This window comes from Symphalangus syndactylus, chromosome 16 (genome assembly GCF_028878055.3).
Source record: "Symphalangus syndactylus isolate Jambi chromosome 16, NHGRI_mSymSyn1-v2.1_pri, whole genome shotgun sequence".
Lineage (NCBI taxonomy): Eukaryota > Metazoa > Chordata > Mammalia > Primates > Hylobatidae > Symphalangus > Symphalangus syndactylus.
The window spans coordinates 32,665,826-32,678,904 of record NC_072438.2 but is presented as its reverse complement, the minus strand read 5'-3'; the positions used below and the strand labels follow the sequence as shown (position 1 = coordinate 32,678,904).

Here is a 13,079-nt window from a genome sequence, read left to right as displayed (position 1 = left end):
CTGCAGGAGGCCTGGCTGTGGCACTTACCAGGACCTGCGGTATCCTGATCCTGGTTAAAACCAAGAGCAAATGAAGTAGTTTAGCAGCCAGGCTATGGGGGCTCCTGGCAAGACCTGTCAAAATGGCCCTCTTGGCTCATATAGAGCTAATTAATAAATATATACATGTACACACACACACACACACAGCCCACACACACATCATTATAAACCACAGTCATTATGAATCATTTTCTGCCCAGATTGAGTTTCTTAATTGAGGCAGGAGAAAAGTCACTGGGGAAAAAAAATGGCCATGAATATTGCCCCAACTATATAGTTCAGAGAGAAGCCCGGCCAAAATCTCTACTGGAGATTTGCTTAGTTTCCTTTAATGAGAACTCCAACAGCCAGAATTTTGCTTGGGCAGCCAGAATCTGAACTGAAATACTGTCTGGAGAAGTCACATCAAAAGCTTTAGGGCTTTCCCGCTTGTCTGGGGCTGCTGAGACCTGGCCAGAGTCTCCATGCAAGTCAGTACAGAACCCACAATGAGAGCTTAGGTTGCTAACAATAAGTTCAAATCATCCTTTCTTTCCCAATCTCTCCAGAGATTTTTTGTTTGTTTGTTTTCATCAGTTTGTGCTGTCTCAAGTTTTTAGATTAAGCTATTTTGGGGTTTCCATGTCTAAAACCCTCTCAAACTTTTAAAAGTGAAAAGCATCACTCAAAAGCATCTAAGTACTTTCTTCTAACACTATAGGTGCACATAAATCAATAAAACTGGTCCTGGGGCTATGAATATATATGGAAAAATTAGGTCCCTAGAGATGAGTTTTCAGAAAGCTAAGGGGATGTGAAAATAGAGGCTAAAGCAAACGTTTCAATACTTTGTAACAGGGTGGCACATTTAAGACAAGGGCACCAGGTTTTAAAATGGTCCTGTGCAAATGGACTGTCGGATGGGACATTTAATGTACTGCTTTTATCAGAGATAAAGATAGTTGCTGTATGGGTTTATTTTTTCTTTGTAAAAAGTTAACCACAATATAATTAGCTCTCTTTTTTGTCAGTTTGGGCTGCTGTTGATGAGGTATCTAGAGGCCTTCTGGTATAGGTGCCTAAAAGCTTAAACTGCATTTAATTATTATTATTACTCAATGTCAGGCTACATAAATGAAAAGAGATAAAAAAGAATCGTTTGCAGCTACATTGCCTTGGTTTGTGATTTCATCACATCTCACAAGTGAAGCAGGTTTGAGCCGGCACTTGGGGCATGAAACCTCTAAGGAAAACCCAGGCAGCTAGAGATGCTGTTTCAACTGAGTTGAAAGTCTCTCCACATGCTGGGGAGGGTAGAGGCTTGCCACACTTTGATTTTGCTCCCCAGCTTTATTTTTAAATACCGCAATAACTGTCTGACTTATTTCGGAGAAGGAAAGCAAATAGGGGAAATGGAGTCATAGGGAGACTGGTCTTAAAGGCACATAGTCTGGAATGAGAAGATTTCTTGGCTCCCAACGCTCATTGATTGTCTGTCTTGCTGCCTGAAATACCAGTGAGGGCACCAAAGGAGCAGTGGTATATCATGAAGGGCTCAGCTAACTGTGGAAACTGGAAGGGGCTTTCCCACCTGAATGCAGACAGAGAGCGAGGTGCAGACAAGGAGCCTCGAAAGGCAGATGGACCAAGTTCTTCCCACTTTTCCTACAGTCTATTTTATCCACAGGTCAGGATGAAAACAGATGGTTTGCCAGAGGGCAATATATTGGCAGACAGTACCTTGCTTTTTGGGCATGAGATGTCAGGCTTAGGAACAAGTGCTTGGCACTGAGTTAATTAACTCTAGACATTCAGCTCAAAGATGACCTTCTTTCTACCTCCTTAGATTAAAAAGATAACGAGTTAGGCAGCCCAGAATGGTCAGAAGACCAGAAACTTTAGCTGCATTCTAGCCTCCCCTTTTTTTCTGTTGTTCTCTAGCACATTAGTTTGCAAGCCCCCTAGGACAGGGACCATGGTGTGCAATGTTATTGAACTTCCCCAGGATGAGTGCTGCAGTTGTATACAACAGGCAGAAAATCAATGTGCTGACTAGCATACTGGTTCCTTTTCTTAGCTCCTGGCCAGCTGGTCTGTCGTAAAATTTTCTTTAGATTATGATGCCAGGGATTATTGCTTTTTGAAGGGCTGCCAGGGAGAGTTCAAGCCATTCAGGCCCTTCATCAGTTGTGTCACCATCTATTTCAGTTACCTGTTGATACCTAGCAAATCACCCTAAAACTTAGTGCCTTAAACTACAACTACTTATTTAGTATGTGACGCTGTGAGTCAGCTAGTTGAGCAAGGCTCAGCTGGGTGGTTCTTTGGCTGGTCTCAGCTGGGCTCACTCATGTGCTTGTCATCAGCTGTGTGGGTTGAGGATGGGGGCGTGGTGGGGGGGGCGGCAGGCAACGGCCTCACTCACACATCTGGTGATGGTTGACTGTTGTTTGGGAATCCTACTTTAACCAGCAAGCTATTCTGAGCTTATTTACATGGTGGTGATCACAGGTTTCCAAGAGCAGAAGCAAGAGTTAAGTCCCAATGCAGAATTGCTTTAAAAGCCTTTTTTCTTTCTTTCTTTCTTTCTTTTTTTTCTGGTAACACATGTACAAACGTTGCTTTGGCCAAAGCAAGTTACATGACTGAGCACAGAGTGAAAGTTAGAGACACTGGCAGGGCAAGGGACAAAGAAGGGGAATGATTGCTGCCATTTTGCAAACAATCTACCACGTGCAAAACAAGGCCAAGAACAAACTTTCAAGGTAATACTTCATTCTTAGATTTCCAAGATGCTGGAGCCAGAAGTCCTAGTTGAGTCCCTGTTTCTCCACATTTCAGGCCTCAGTTTCCCCATCTGATAAATGGGGATAACATCCATTTCACAGGGTTGATCCAGGATCAACAGGGGCTAAAAATTATAAATAAATGTTGGCAATGATGCTTCCAAAACTGTACAATGGGTTCACAACTTCTCAACCTACTTGCTGATCTCCACACACAGCGTTTCTGAGAGTACAGAGGGCTCACTATTGATGGTGGTCCAAGAGGGGATTTTAGGTGTCACAGGAACACCACCTTGAATATGATTGATTTATGTGTGTGATTCACCTTCCCTCTTGTCATTCTCTTTCAGTCCTTCCTCTCAGGAGAAGTCTCAGCTTAATGCCAATGCCTTCCCTTTTTGCTAATTATTTTATTTTTTGTAAAGAGGAGGTGTCTCGCTTTGTGGCCCGGGCTGGTCTTGCACTCCTACCCTCAAGGGATCCTCCTGCCTCAGCCTCCCAAGGTGCTGGGATTATAGGCATGAGCCATGGAATGCCACCACTGCCAATTTGTCTTTGACACCTCTCTCAACCCGTGCTAACCATCACCCTCAGAGTTTTTGGCCCTATTTATAATTGAATAATGCTTTATTTTCAATTTTTACATTTGCTTTCTATTTATGACAGCTGATACGTTAAAAAATAAATATAAGCAAACATTAATAGTTTAAAAAACAATGCTAGGTATATAATAAAACGTGGTTCATTCATTCTTGCGCTCAACAAATATTCGTCCAACAAATATTTGTAGAGCATCTCCTATGGGCTAGGATCTTGCGAAAGGCGTATCTGCGAACCAAGGAAACCCCTGCCCTCCGGGAGCTTGCATTCTAGGGGTGGGAGTCGTGATGGTGGTCAGAGAAGGACTGGATTTGGGGATTTGCTTCTTGCGGGGGACACAGGCCTGTCCGTGGGGCCCGCCTCCCGCGCGGAGAGCGCTGAGGGGTACGGAGTGACCTGTAGGCTGAGACCGCGGCTTTCCCTTGCCTAGAGGCCGGGCAGGGGGCGCGGAGCCCGGGGTCGCGCGGCTGAGGGCGCGGGGCTCGCGGGCGGAGGGCGCGGGGCGGGCCCGGCGGGGCTCGGCTGCGGCCCAGGCTGTGTCTGCGGCCCCGGCGGCCGCGCCCCTCCTCCCTTTCCTCCGGCGGAGGCTGACGTGGAGTCAAGAGCGCGGGCGGCCGCGGGAGGCGGCGGCGCAGCGGCTCGGAGGCGCCGGGCCCTCTCGGGGCCGCGCGAGGCCCGGGCGGCGGCGGCGGCGGCGGCGACGCGACGTCGCGAGGAGGAGGAGGCGGCGGGTGTTTAGGAGGCCGGCCCGCGCATGGAGGAGGAGGCCATGAACGGCGACCGGACCGAGAGCGACTGGCAGGGGCTGGTGAGCGAGGTGAGGCCGCGGCGCCGGCCAGGCGGGATGGGCCGGGCCGAGCGGCCACCAGCCCCGGGCCCGCGCCCCTAGAGAGGCCGAGCGGGGAGGGACGAGCGGGGGGCGCGCACCCCAAGTGGCCGCGACTGCCGCCCCCGCGCGACCCCGCCAGGTGCGCCGCTCCTCCCGCACTTTTGGGTCTGCGCGGGCGCCACTTTCTTCCGCGCCATCTGGTGTCAGCCTTTGGGACGGGCCTTTACCTCAACGCAGGGGTTGGCCCTGGATTGGAGGCTGAAGCCCTGAGATCCGGGAGCAGAAGGTGCCAAGCCCCACCTGTCTGCCTGCTCGCCACTGTTGTGGAGCCAAGCCATTGGACGCCTGGGACTGAAACGGGAAGGTGGTGCCATGGGAGAATCCCAGCCTTGGGGTGGCACCTGGGCCAGGTGGAATTACCTGCGGCGGTGGTTCCAGTTGGGGGAGTTCGGGGGTCCGTTGCAGCCGTTCACTCATTCACTTGCTCAATTCAATCAACACGTGTTTACTGCAGGCCTACCATGTGTAAAGTGGGGAGGGGCATTTATCAAAAAAGTGAAACACAGGTGCAGAAGTGATTCGATTTGTGGAAGCACAGAACACCGTGTCCCTCTGCCCTGCTACGCTTTTGTCATAAACATACCCCGGGGGTCCACTTTCAGGCTCCTATGCTATTTGCTCTTCAGTACCCCCTAAGAGTTTGCCGGCCTGCCGGGAGAAGCTGCCGGCCTCTCCAGGTGAGAGGGAATGCAGATGTCTCCCTCTCGCCGGTAAGTTGCCCTGGTTTGCCACCATTTGTGGGGGCAGTTCCTGGTGTTACTTACCCATGCTGGGGAATTTCTCCCTTCTGAGAACCAAGCTCCAGCCCAAGGCCAACTTGGGGCTTCCTTTTCTTTAATCCTGTGCACACAATGCGGAGTGTATCGGTTTGCTCTTTTCCTTCCCTTGTGGGGTATGGGAAGGGAAACCCTCTACTGTCTCACTCCTTTCATCGTTTTCTGGGTCTCCAGGTCAATCTGATAATAGTGCTTCATGCCCAGTGTGTGCAGAGCGTTGTGTTTCTGAAGAGGAATGACATGCGGTAGCTCCTGCCCTAGTTTAGTTTGCTCAGCACTGGTCTAGCAGTTGAAAGCTCTCCTAACTGTCTGGTGTTATGATCCATTGTATTGCAGCCTGGCTCCATCTTCTCAAACTGTCAGGCTTTATGTCAAGGGGCAGATCCTCTGGGGACCTTGTTTCTGGTCCCATCAAGAATCATACTTAGTAGTCAAGGAGGCTGGAGGTAATTCTCCTTAGAAGTCCAGTGTTAGGCCCTTAAATAGCCGCAGAATCTTCACTACTCCAGCAATTGCATATCAGGTGCCTGTTAGGAGTCAGGTACATTGTGAGGTGCTTGGGATTCAGTGGTGAATAAGACAAAGAACTCCCCTACCCTCAAAGAACTCCTGGGGGTTTCATGATATAGTCTGGGAGGAAGGTCACACCGTAGACAGTGAGAGTGAACTAAAGGATGGAATGGCTTCAAGTGCTAAATGGCATGGGGTGCCCCTCAGTTGGCTGGGCTTACCTCCACCTTGCCCTGACCACATTATTGTAACAATGGGCTTCCTCACTAGGCCATGTGCTTTGTTTGGTTCTTTATTTTCAGGGCCTATACACTGAGCTGTGTATGCAGCAGATGCTGGAAAAATGCTTGTTGAATAAGTCAGTGAATCCTGAAGTAGGTCCTTCAGGAGTTTTCCTGCCCATCCCAGCAGAGTTTCTCCAGAGTAATACCTCCTTAACTTCACAAACATGAGGTGGGCACATAGCCAGGGGCCATGGGGGAAGTGAAAATGGGTCTAACTTACTTCCCACCTTAATAATAACTAATGACTATTTCTTGAGTGCATCCTTCATATTAAGCATTTTACATGGCCTCGTATTCACAATGACATAAGGTAGGAATTCTTTTTTATTTTACAGATAAGGAAACAGTGGCTCAGACAGGCTAAGGAACTTGCACAGAGCCTCACATCTGGTAAGTGGAAGAGGCAGGATTTGAATCCTCATCTGTCTGACTCATTGCTTGAGCCTTGCTTGTCTGAGCCTCGCTAGGCCACACTTTCTATTTTAATCATTGCTCATCTGTCTGTATCTTCTGCTAGATGGCAGGCTCCCCAAGGAAGGAGACCATGTCTGATTCAACTTTGAGTCTGCAGCAACTGGCTTGGTGTTTCTTAGAGTATGGCCTACAGATCACCTGCATCAGAGTTATTTTGGGTGCCTGTGAAAAATTCAAGTTTACGGGTCTCTCCCAAATTTACTGTAGTGAGTTGAATTATGTATCCCGCTCCCCCCGCCTCCCTGCCATAGATGCATCTGAGACCTAACCCCAGTAGCTGCGAATGTGACTTTATTTGGAAATAGGGCCTTTGCAGATATGATCAAATTAAGGATCTTTGGATGAGATCACCCTGGATTTAGGGTAGGTCCTAAATCTAATGACTGGTATCTTAGAAAAGAAAGGACAGAGATTTAAGCCACAGACACACAAGGGAGCAGGCTATGGGAAGACGGAGATGCGTGAAAGGAAGACCATGTGAAGACAGAGGTAGAGATTGGAGTGATGCAGCCACATGGCAAGGCATGCCAAAGGTCGCTGGCAGCTCCCAGAAGCTGGAAGAGGCAGATTCTCCCTCAAAGTCCCCCGAAAAAAACAACTGCTGACACCTTGATTTTGGACTTCTGGCCTCTATAACTGTGAGTGAATACACTTCTGTTGTTTTAAGCCACCCCATTTATGATCATTTGTTACGGCAATGTATTAGTCCATTTTCATGCTGCTTATAAAGACATACCTGAGACTGGGTGATGTACAAAAGAAAGAGAGATTTCATGGGCCTACTGTTCCACATGACTGGGGAGGCCTCACAATCATGCTGGAAGGCAAGGAGGAGCAAGTCACATCTTACCTGGATGGCAGCAGGCAAAGAGAGAGAGCTTCTACAGGAGAACTCCTCTTTATAAAACCATCAGATCTCGTGAGACTTATTCACTAGCACGAGAACATTATGGAGGAAACTAGCCCCATGATTCAATTATCTCCCACCAGGTCCCTCCCACAACATGTGAGAGTTATGGGAATGCAATTCAAGATGAGATTTGGGTGGGGACACAGAGCCAAACCATATCAAGCAGCCACAGGAAACTAATACACCTACTGCTGAAAAGTGCCTGGAGGTGCAGCCCCCTGATCTGCCTTTCTTGCAAGCTGAGCTGCCCAGGTGATTCCCCTGCCCAGTCAAGTTTGGCTGGCAGGGGTTCCATGGGTGTGACTGGGTCTGGTACCAGACAGATAAGATTCAGGGAAGAGTGTGCTCAGCAGCTGTGGTGTTACGAAGTGGTTTGGGGACCTGGCAGAAGGACCTGAGGAAGACATCACTGCACAGCTAATCTGGACTACATGGGATTTTCGTGGGCTTGCATTTATTTCTGCAGAAGTCCTGGGTGCTGTCTCCCACCCTGGATCCCCTCTCCGTCACCTGCCCAGAGCCCTGTCCTCTCTTTCAATCAGTTTGCTTCCTCCACTTGCCTCTAGGAAGCAGTTTTCATTTAAAACAGTCCTACAGAGGTCAGTTTTATTTTCATATATTTGGTATAATGAGCTGAAATTACAGCCTTCTGTCAGGCCCGGAAGTAAACACACCTATGCATGTGAAAGAAGCATGACCCGGGTTCTGTTTTGGAAATTAAATGTTTGAGGAGGGGCAGATATTCTTATCGCCACCTGAGGTGAGCTTTCAAAATTGGAGACATCTCGAAGTGCAGGTATGCAGGCAATCAATAACTTTTTATTTCCAAGATAAAAATCCTGGTCATCGCTCAGCCCACCACTCTATGATAAACTATACATAATTCCATTTCAGTATTTGAATTTTGGTTAATTAGATAGCAATCAATCTCCTATCCCTTGAGCATGTTCTATGCAGGGACCAGGAGGCAGAAGACAGTTAACCGTGGGCCTCCGCCCAAAGTAGAGACTGATTTTTGGTTTTTGTTGTTGTTTTAGAGATGAGGTCTCACTCTGTTGCCCTTGCTGGAGTGCAGTGGTGCAATCATGGCTCACTTCAGCCTCCATCTCCTGGGCCCAAGGGATTCTCCTGCTTCAGCCTCCTGAGCAGCTGGGGTTACAGGCACGTGCCACCATGCCCCACCAATTTTTTTTTTTTTTTAGAGATAGGGTCTCGCTATGTTTCCCAGGCTGATCTTGAGCTCCTGGCTTCAAGGAATCCTGCCTCAGCCTCCCAAAGTGCTGGAATTATAGGCATGAGCCACTGTGCCTGGCCTAACCACTGATATTTGGAAAGGAGAGGTTGAGTAGGTATAGAGTCCAGCTCTGTGGTTAATTAAGGTAAAGACCCAGCTTTGGGTTTCAGTTGTTGACTTAGACTCTGAAGATAATAAGAGACGTGGGGGGAAGTCTTGGCCCTGCCTTTTTCTTGGTACAAAAGATCAAAAACCCAAACCAAAGTGGATTAGCTTAGAGGCAATTTATTGGCTGATGTCGTAGGTTGTATTGTGCCCCCAAAACGATGTGTTCAAGTCCTAACACCCTCCCCTCAACTGCCACCACACAAACACCTGTGAATGGGACCTTATTTGGAAGTAGGGTCTTTGCAGATGTAATCAAGTTATGATGAGGTCATCTTGGGTGGGCTCTAATCCAATGACCTGGTGTCCTTATCAGAAGAGGCAAATTTGGGCACAGAAATAGACAGAGAGAAGACAATGTGAAGACACAGACAGAAGAAGGCATGTGACAACAGAGGCAGAAACTGGAGTCATGCAGCTACAAGCCAAGGAAAGCCAAAGGTTGCTGGTGACCACCAGAAACTAGGACGAGGCAAGGAAGAATCCTCCCCGAGAGCCTCACTGGGGAACGCGGTCCTGCCAACACCTTAATTTTGGACTTCTAACCTCCAGGACTGTGCAACAGTTGAATTCTGTTGTTTTAAGTCCCCCAGTTTGTGATAATTTGTTATGGCAGCCCTTGGAAGTGAATATAACTAATATGACTAATAATTCCATGCTAGGGCTGGCTTTCGGCTGATTCAACACTCAGACAGTTTCTCTCCATCTTTGAGTCTGCTTGCTGCCTGGCTTTAGTCTCAGCCTCCCATCCTCTCAAGTTCAAGTCCAGGGGGGAAGACGAGATCCTTCTCTAGCAGATCCTGTGAAACCCTGGGATGCTCCATTTAAATCCACTTAGATCACTCACCTGTCCTGCAAGAAATTGCTCAGGTGGGTAGTGATCTGATTGTTTTAGGCCCAGAGTTGTGTTCGGAGCCCTGCCCCAGGACACATGGACTGTGAGTGGAGCTAGGGTAGATCCCCAAGTAAAATTGGGGGGCTTCTTTCCAGAAGAGGGAGAATGGGTGTTGAGGGAATGACTGCACCATGTAACTTCTCTGAGCCTCATTTTTCCCATCTTTAAATGGGGTAATAAAAGTATCTACCTCATGGGTGATCCTAATTGTGAGAATCAAATGAAATAATAATGCTTGTGAGTGCATAGGCCTCTGCCGGGCAAGACAGCAGTAGAACAGTAAGCGTGAACCTCATGACAGAAACTCTGGTGTGTGAAAACTATAATTTGCTATAATGCCTTAATTTTGATTACAAATTTTTGTTGTTTGAGTAGTGGAAATGTAATCTGCATATGAAGCCACACCACTCCCTTTCCCTGAATTTGTACTTAAATTCTAGGGGACTTATGAAAGACTAAGAGTAAGGCTAAGTCATTGGCTGGGTTGCTGGGGTGGGCTGTTTTTGTCTACCCACACTCTCCTAATTTAGTCTAGTATCTTGCCCTTGGTCACTCTAGGTCACTGTTGTGTCCTCCCTCATCCCCCTTCAGGTGTCCTCTGGCCCTCTGGCTGTCTGCACCACATCCATGCTACTTTTGGGTGAATGAAGAACAAATTGATGAACGGCTTTTCACTGTTCTGGGCATGGTGAACTTTGCTGTCTTGCCCAAGGTGGGGCAAGTTTTACTCATTTTTAAAATTTGGCCTGGCACGGTGGCTCATGTCTGTAATCCCAGCACTTTGGGAGGCTGAGGCAGGCATATCACCTGACATCAGGAGTTCAAGACCAGCCTGGCCAACATGGCAAAACCTTGTCTCTGCTAAAAATACAAAAATCAGCTGGGTGTAGTGGCACGTGCCTGTAATCCCAGCTACTCGGGAGGCTGAGACAGGAGAATTGCTTGAACCCAGGAAGCAGTGGTTGCAGTGAGCCAAGATTGTGCCACTGCACTCCTGCCTGGGCGACAAGAGTGAAACTCTGTCTCAAATAAAATAAAATAAAATTTGTTCTGCTGCCCCTGAGTTACTCTAGGGCTAATTATTATGCTGCCCTCGAATCACCCTGGGGCTATGGGAGACTTTGGGAAACTGTTGCGCACACAGCATGTCACAACACCAAGGCTGGGTCCAGAGAATTGGGGATTAGTTTTCACTTCCTAAGAAATAAGGGTGTATTTGTTAGGGTAAAGTCTAAGCCACTGTAAGAAAGATGCCTGCTTCTAAAATAGAGTGGTTTAAATAAGGTAAGACATTTGTGTCTCTTTCATGTGAGTGTGGTGGTTCAGGCATGGAGGGCAGCCCTGCTCCGTGAGTCATCTAAGAATTCAGATTTCTTTTATCTTGTTGCTCCACAGCTAGGGTATGGTCCTCATCTGTGTGGCTGAAGCTTCTTGCTGCCACATTTGTGTCTCAGCCCATGGGAATGGGGAAAGAGAGAAGGGGGAAGTCCAGGGCAAGGGGCTTTTCTTTAATTGGGGATGAGTGGAGAACTGTACATATCACATCTGCTCACCTCCCATTGGTCTGAGCATAGTTATATGGCCACTCCTAGCTGTAAGAGAGGCTGTGAATATAGTCTTTAGCAGAATGTGCCCATGTTAAATTTGGGAGGGTCCTATTAAGAAATAAGAGTAGGCTGGGCACCGTGGCTCACGCCTGTAATGTCAGCATTTTGGGAGGCCAAGGCAGGTGGATCACCTGAGGTCAGGAGTTTGAGACCAGCCTGGCCAACATGGCAAAACCCCGTCTCTACTAAAAATACAAATATTAGCTGGACGTGGTGGCATGCGCCTGTAGTCCCAGTTACCCAGGAGGCTGAGGCAGGAGAATCAGTTGAACCCAGTAGGTGGAGGTTGCAGTGAGCAGAGATCATGCCATTGCACTCCAGCCTGGGCAACAAAAGCAAAACTCCATCACACACACACACACACACACACACACACACACACAAAACGAAGAATATATAAGACATGAAAAAATTATCAAGAAAAAAATGAGTAGGTTGACATATCAAAGTTAAAAAGTTATTCTCTTTGGAGGACTCTGTGAAAACAATAAAGAGTCATAGACTGGGAAAAAATATGTGCAGAACACACATCTTGTATCCAGAATATAAAAGGAACTCTCACTACTCAATAAGAAGAAAGGCCGGGCGTGGTGGCTCATTCCTGTAATCCCAGCACTTTGGAAGGCCAAGGCGGTGGATCACGAGGTCAGGAGTTCAAGACCAGCCTGACTAACATGGTGAAACCTTGTCTCTACTAAAAATACAAAAATTAGCCAGGCATGGTGGCGTGCACCTGTAATCCCAACTACTCGGGAAGCAGAAGCAGGAGAATCGCTTGAACCTGGGAGGCGGAGGTTGCAGTGAGCTGAGATCACACTAGTGCACTCCAGCCTGGGTGACAGAGTGAGACTACATCTCAAAACAAACAAGTGAAAGAACAAAAACAAAGAAACAATCTGAATTTTTAAATGGACAAAAGGATTAAATAAACCCTGCAATGAAGAAGAGAGATGGCAAATAAGCAAAATGAGTAGAGGCTCAGCATCCTTAGTCATTAGGGAACTGTAAATGGAAACCACAGTGAGATACCACAACATGCCTATTAGAATGGGAAAGCAACAAGTTACAAAACTCATCAGCTAAGGGCTGGCAGGGACGCAGAGCAACTAGAAGTCCCATACGTTGCTGGAGGAAATGTAAAATAGTAAAGTCACTTCTGAAAAGGTTTACAGTTTCTTATAAAGTCAAACATACACTTAACTAAACAACCCAGCAATCCTTCTCCTAGGTAGGATTGAAGAGAAATGACACATGTCCACACCTGTCTACACATCTATGTATGTAACTCAAGCAGTATACAACCGAATAACTTTCTTTTAAAAAAATAATTATTTTAGCAGCAAGCGTACTGCTCCTTGTGGAGCAGGGCTACCCCATAAGCAGTGTGCCCAGAGCAGCCACAACCAAGTAACTTATTTGGGAGAAGTGGGTTACAGGGTACATGGTACAGGGTAAAAGCTGATAGTTTTAACATTTGTGATGAGTGACTATTTTGTACTCATGAATTAATGCTGTCTCTTTAAAGAACACCTTTATTAAGGTAGAATTAATATATTAAAATGTGCACATATTTTAGGTATACAATTTGATGAGTTTGGATGTGTGCATACACTGGTGTAACCATCACCATAATCAAGGTATACATGAAATTTTTGAAAAGTAAAAATTAAGGCTAGGCACGGTGTCTCACACCTGTAATCCCAGCACTTTGGGAGGCCGAGGCAGGCAGATCACCTGAGGTCAGGAGTTCAAGACCAGCCTGGCCAACATGGTGAAACCCTGTCTCTACTAAAAATACAAAATTAGCTAGGCGTGGTGGCACACACCTGTAATCCCAGCTACCCAGGAGGCTGAGGCAGGAGAATCGCTTGAAACCAAGAGGCGGAGGTTGCAGTGAGCCCAGACCATGCAACTGCACCCCAGCCTGG

At 47.4% G+C, this 13,079-nt stretch overlaps 1 protein-coding gene across 3 annotated transcripts in view; it reads left to right on the top strand.

Annotated features, from left to right (window-relative positions):
• The first annotated feature begins 3,800 nt into the window (after window positions 1–3,800).
• CCDC149 (coiled-coil domain containing 149) overlaps window positions 3,801–13,079 on the top strand; it is a 111,860-nt gene continuing 102,581 nt past the window's right edge. The window contains exons 1-2 of one of the 3 annotated variants that reach the window (XM_063619754.1): window positions 4,175–4,224; window positions 6,202–6,256. Coding sequence is in view for 2 of the 3 variants with exons in the window: in XM_055245806.2 (XP_055101781.1) it covers window positions 4,162–4,224 (63 nt within the window). In the remaining variant the exon portion in view is untranslated. Of the gene's footprint in view, window positions 4,225–6,201; window positions 6,257–13,079 lie in introns of all 3 variants that reach the window. The other 2 variants (XM_055245806.2, XM_055245807.2) reach the window with 2 other exon arrangements.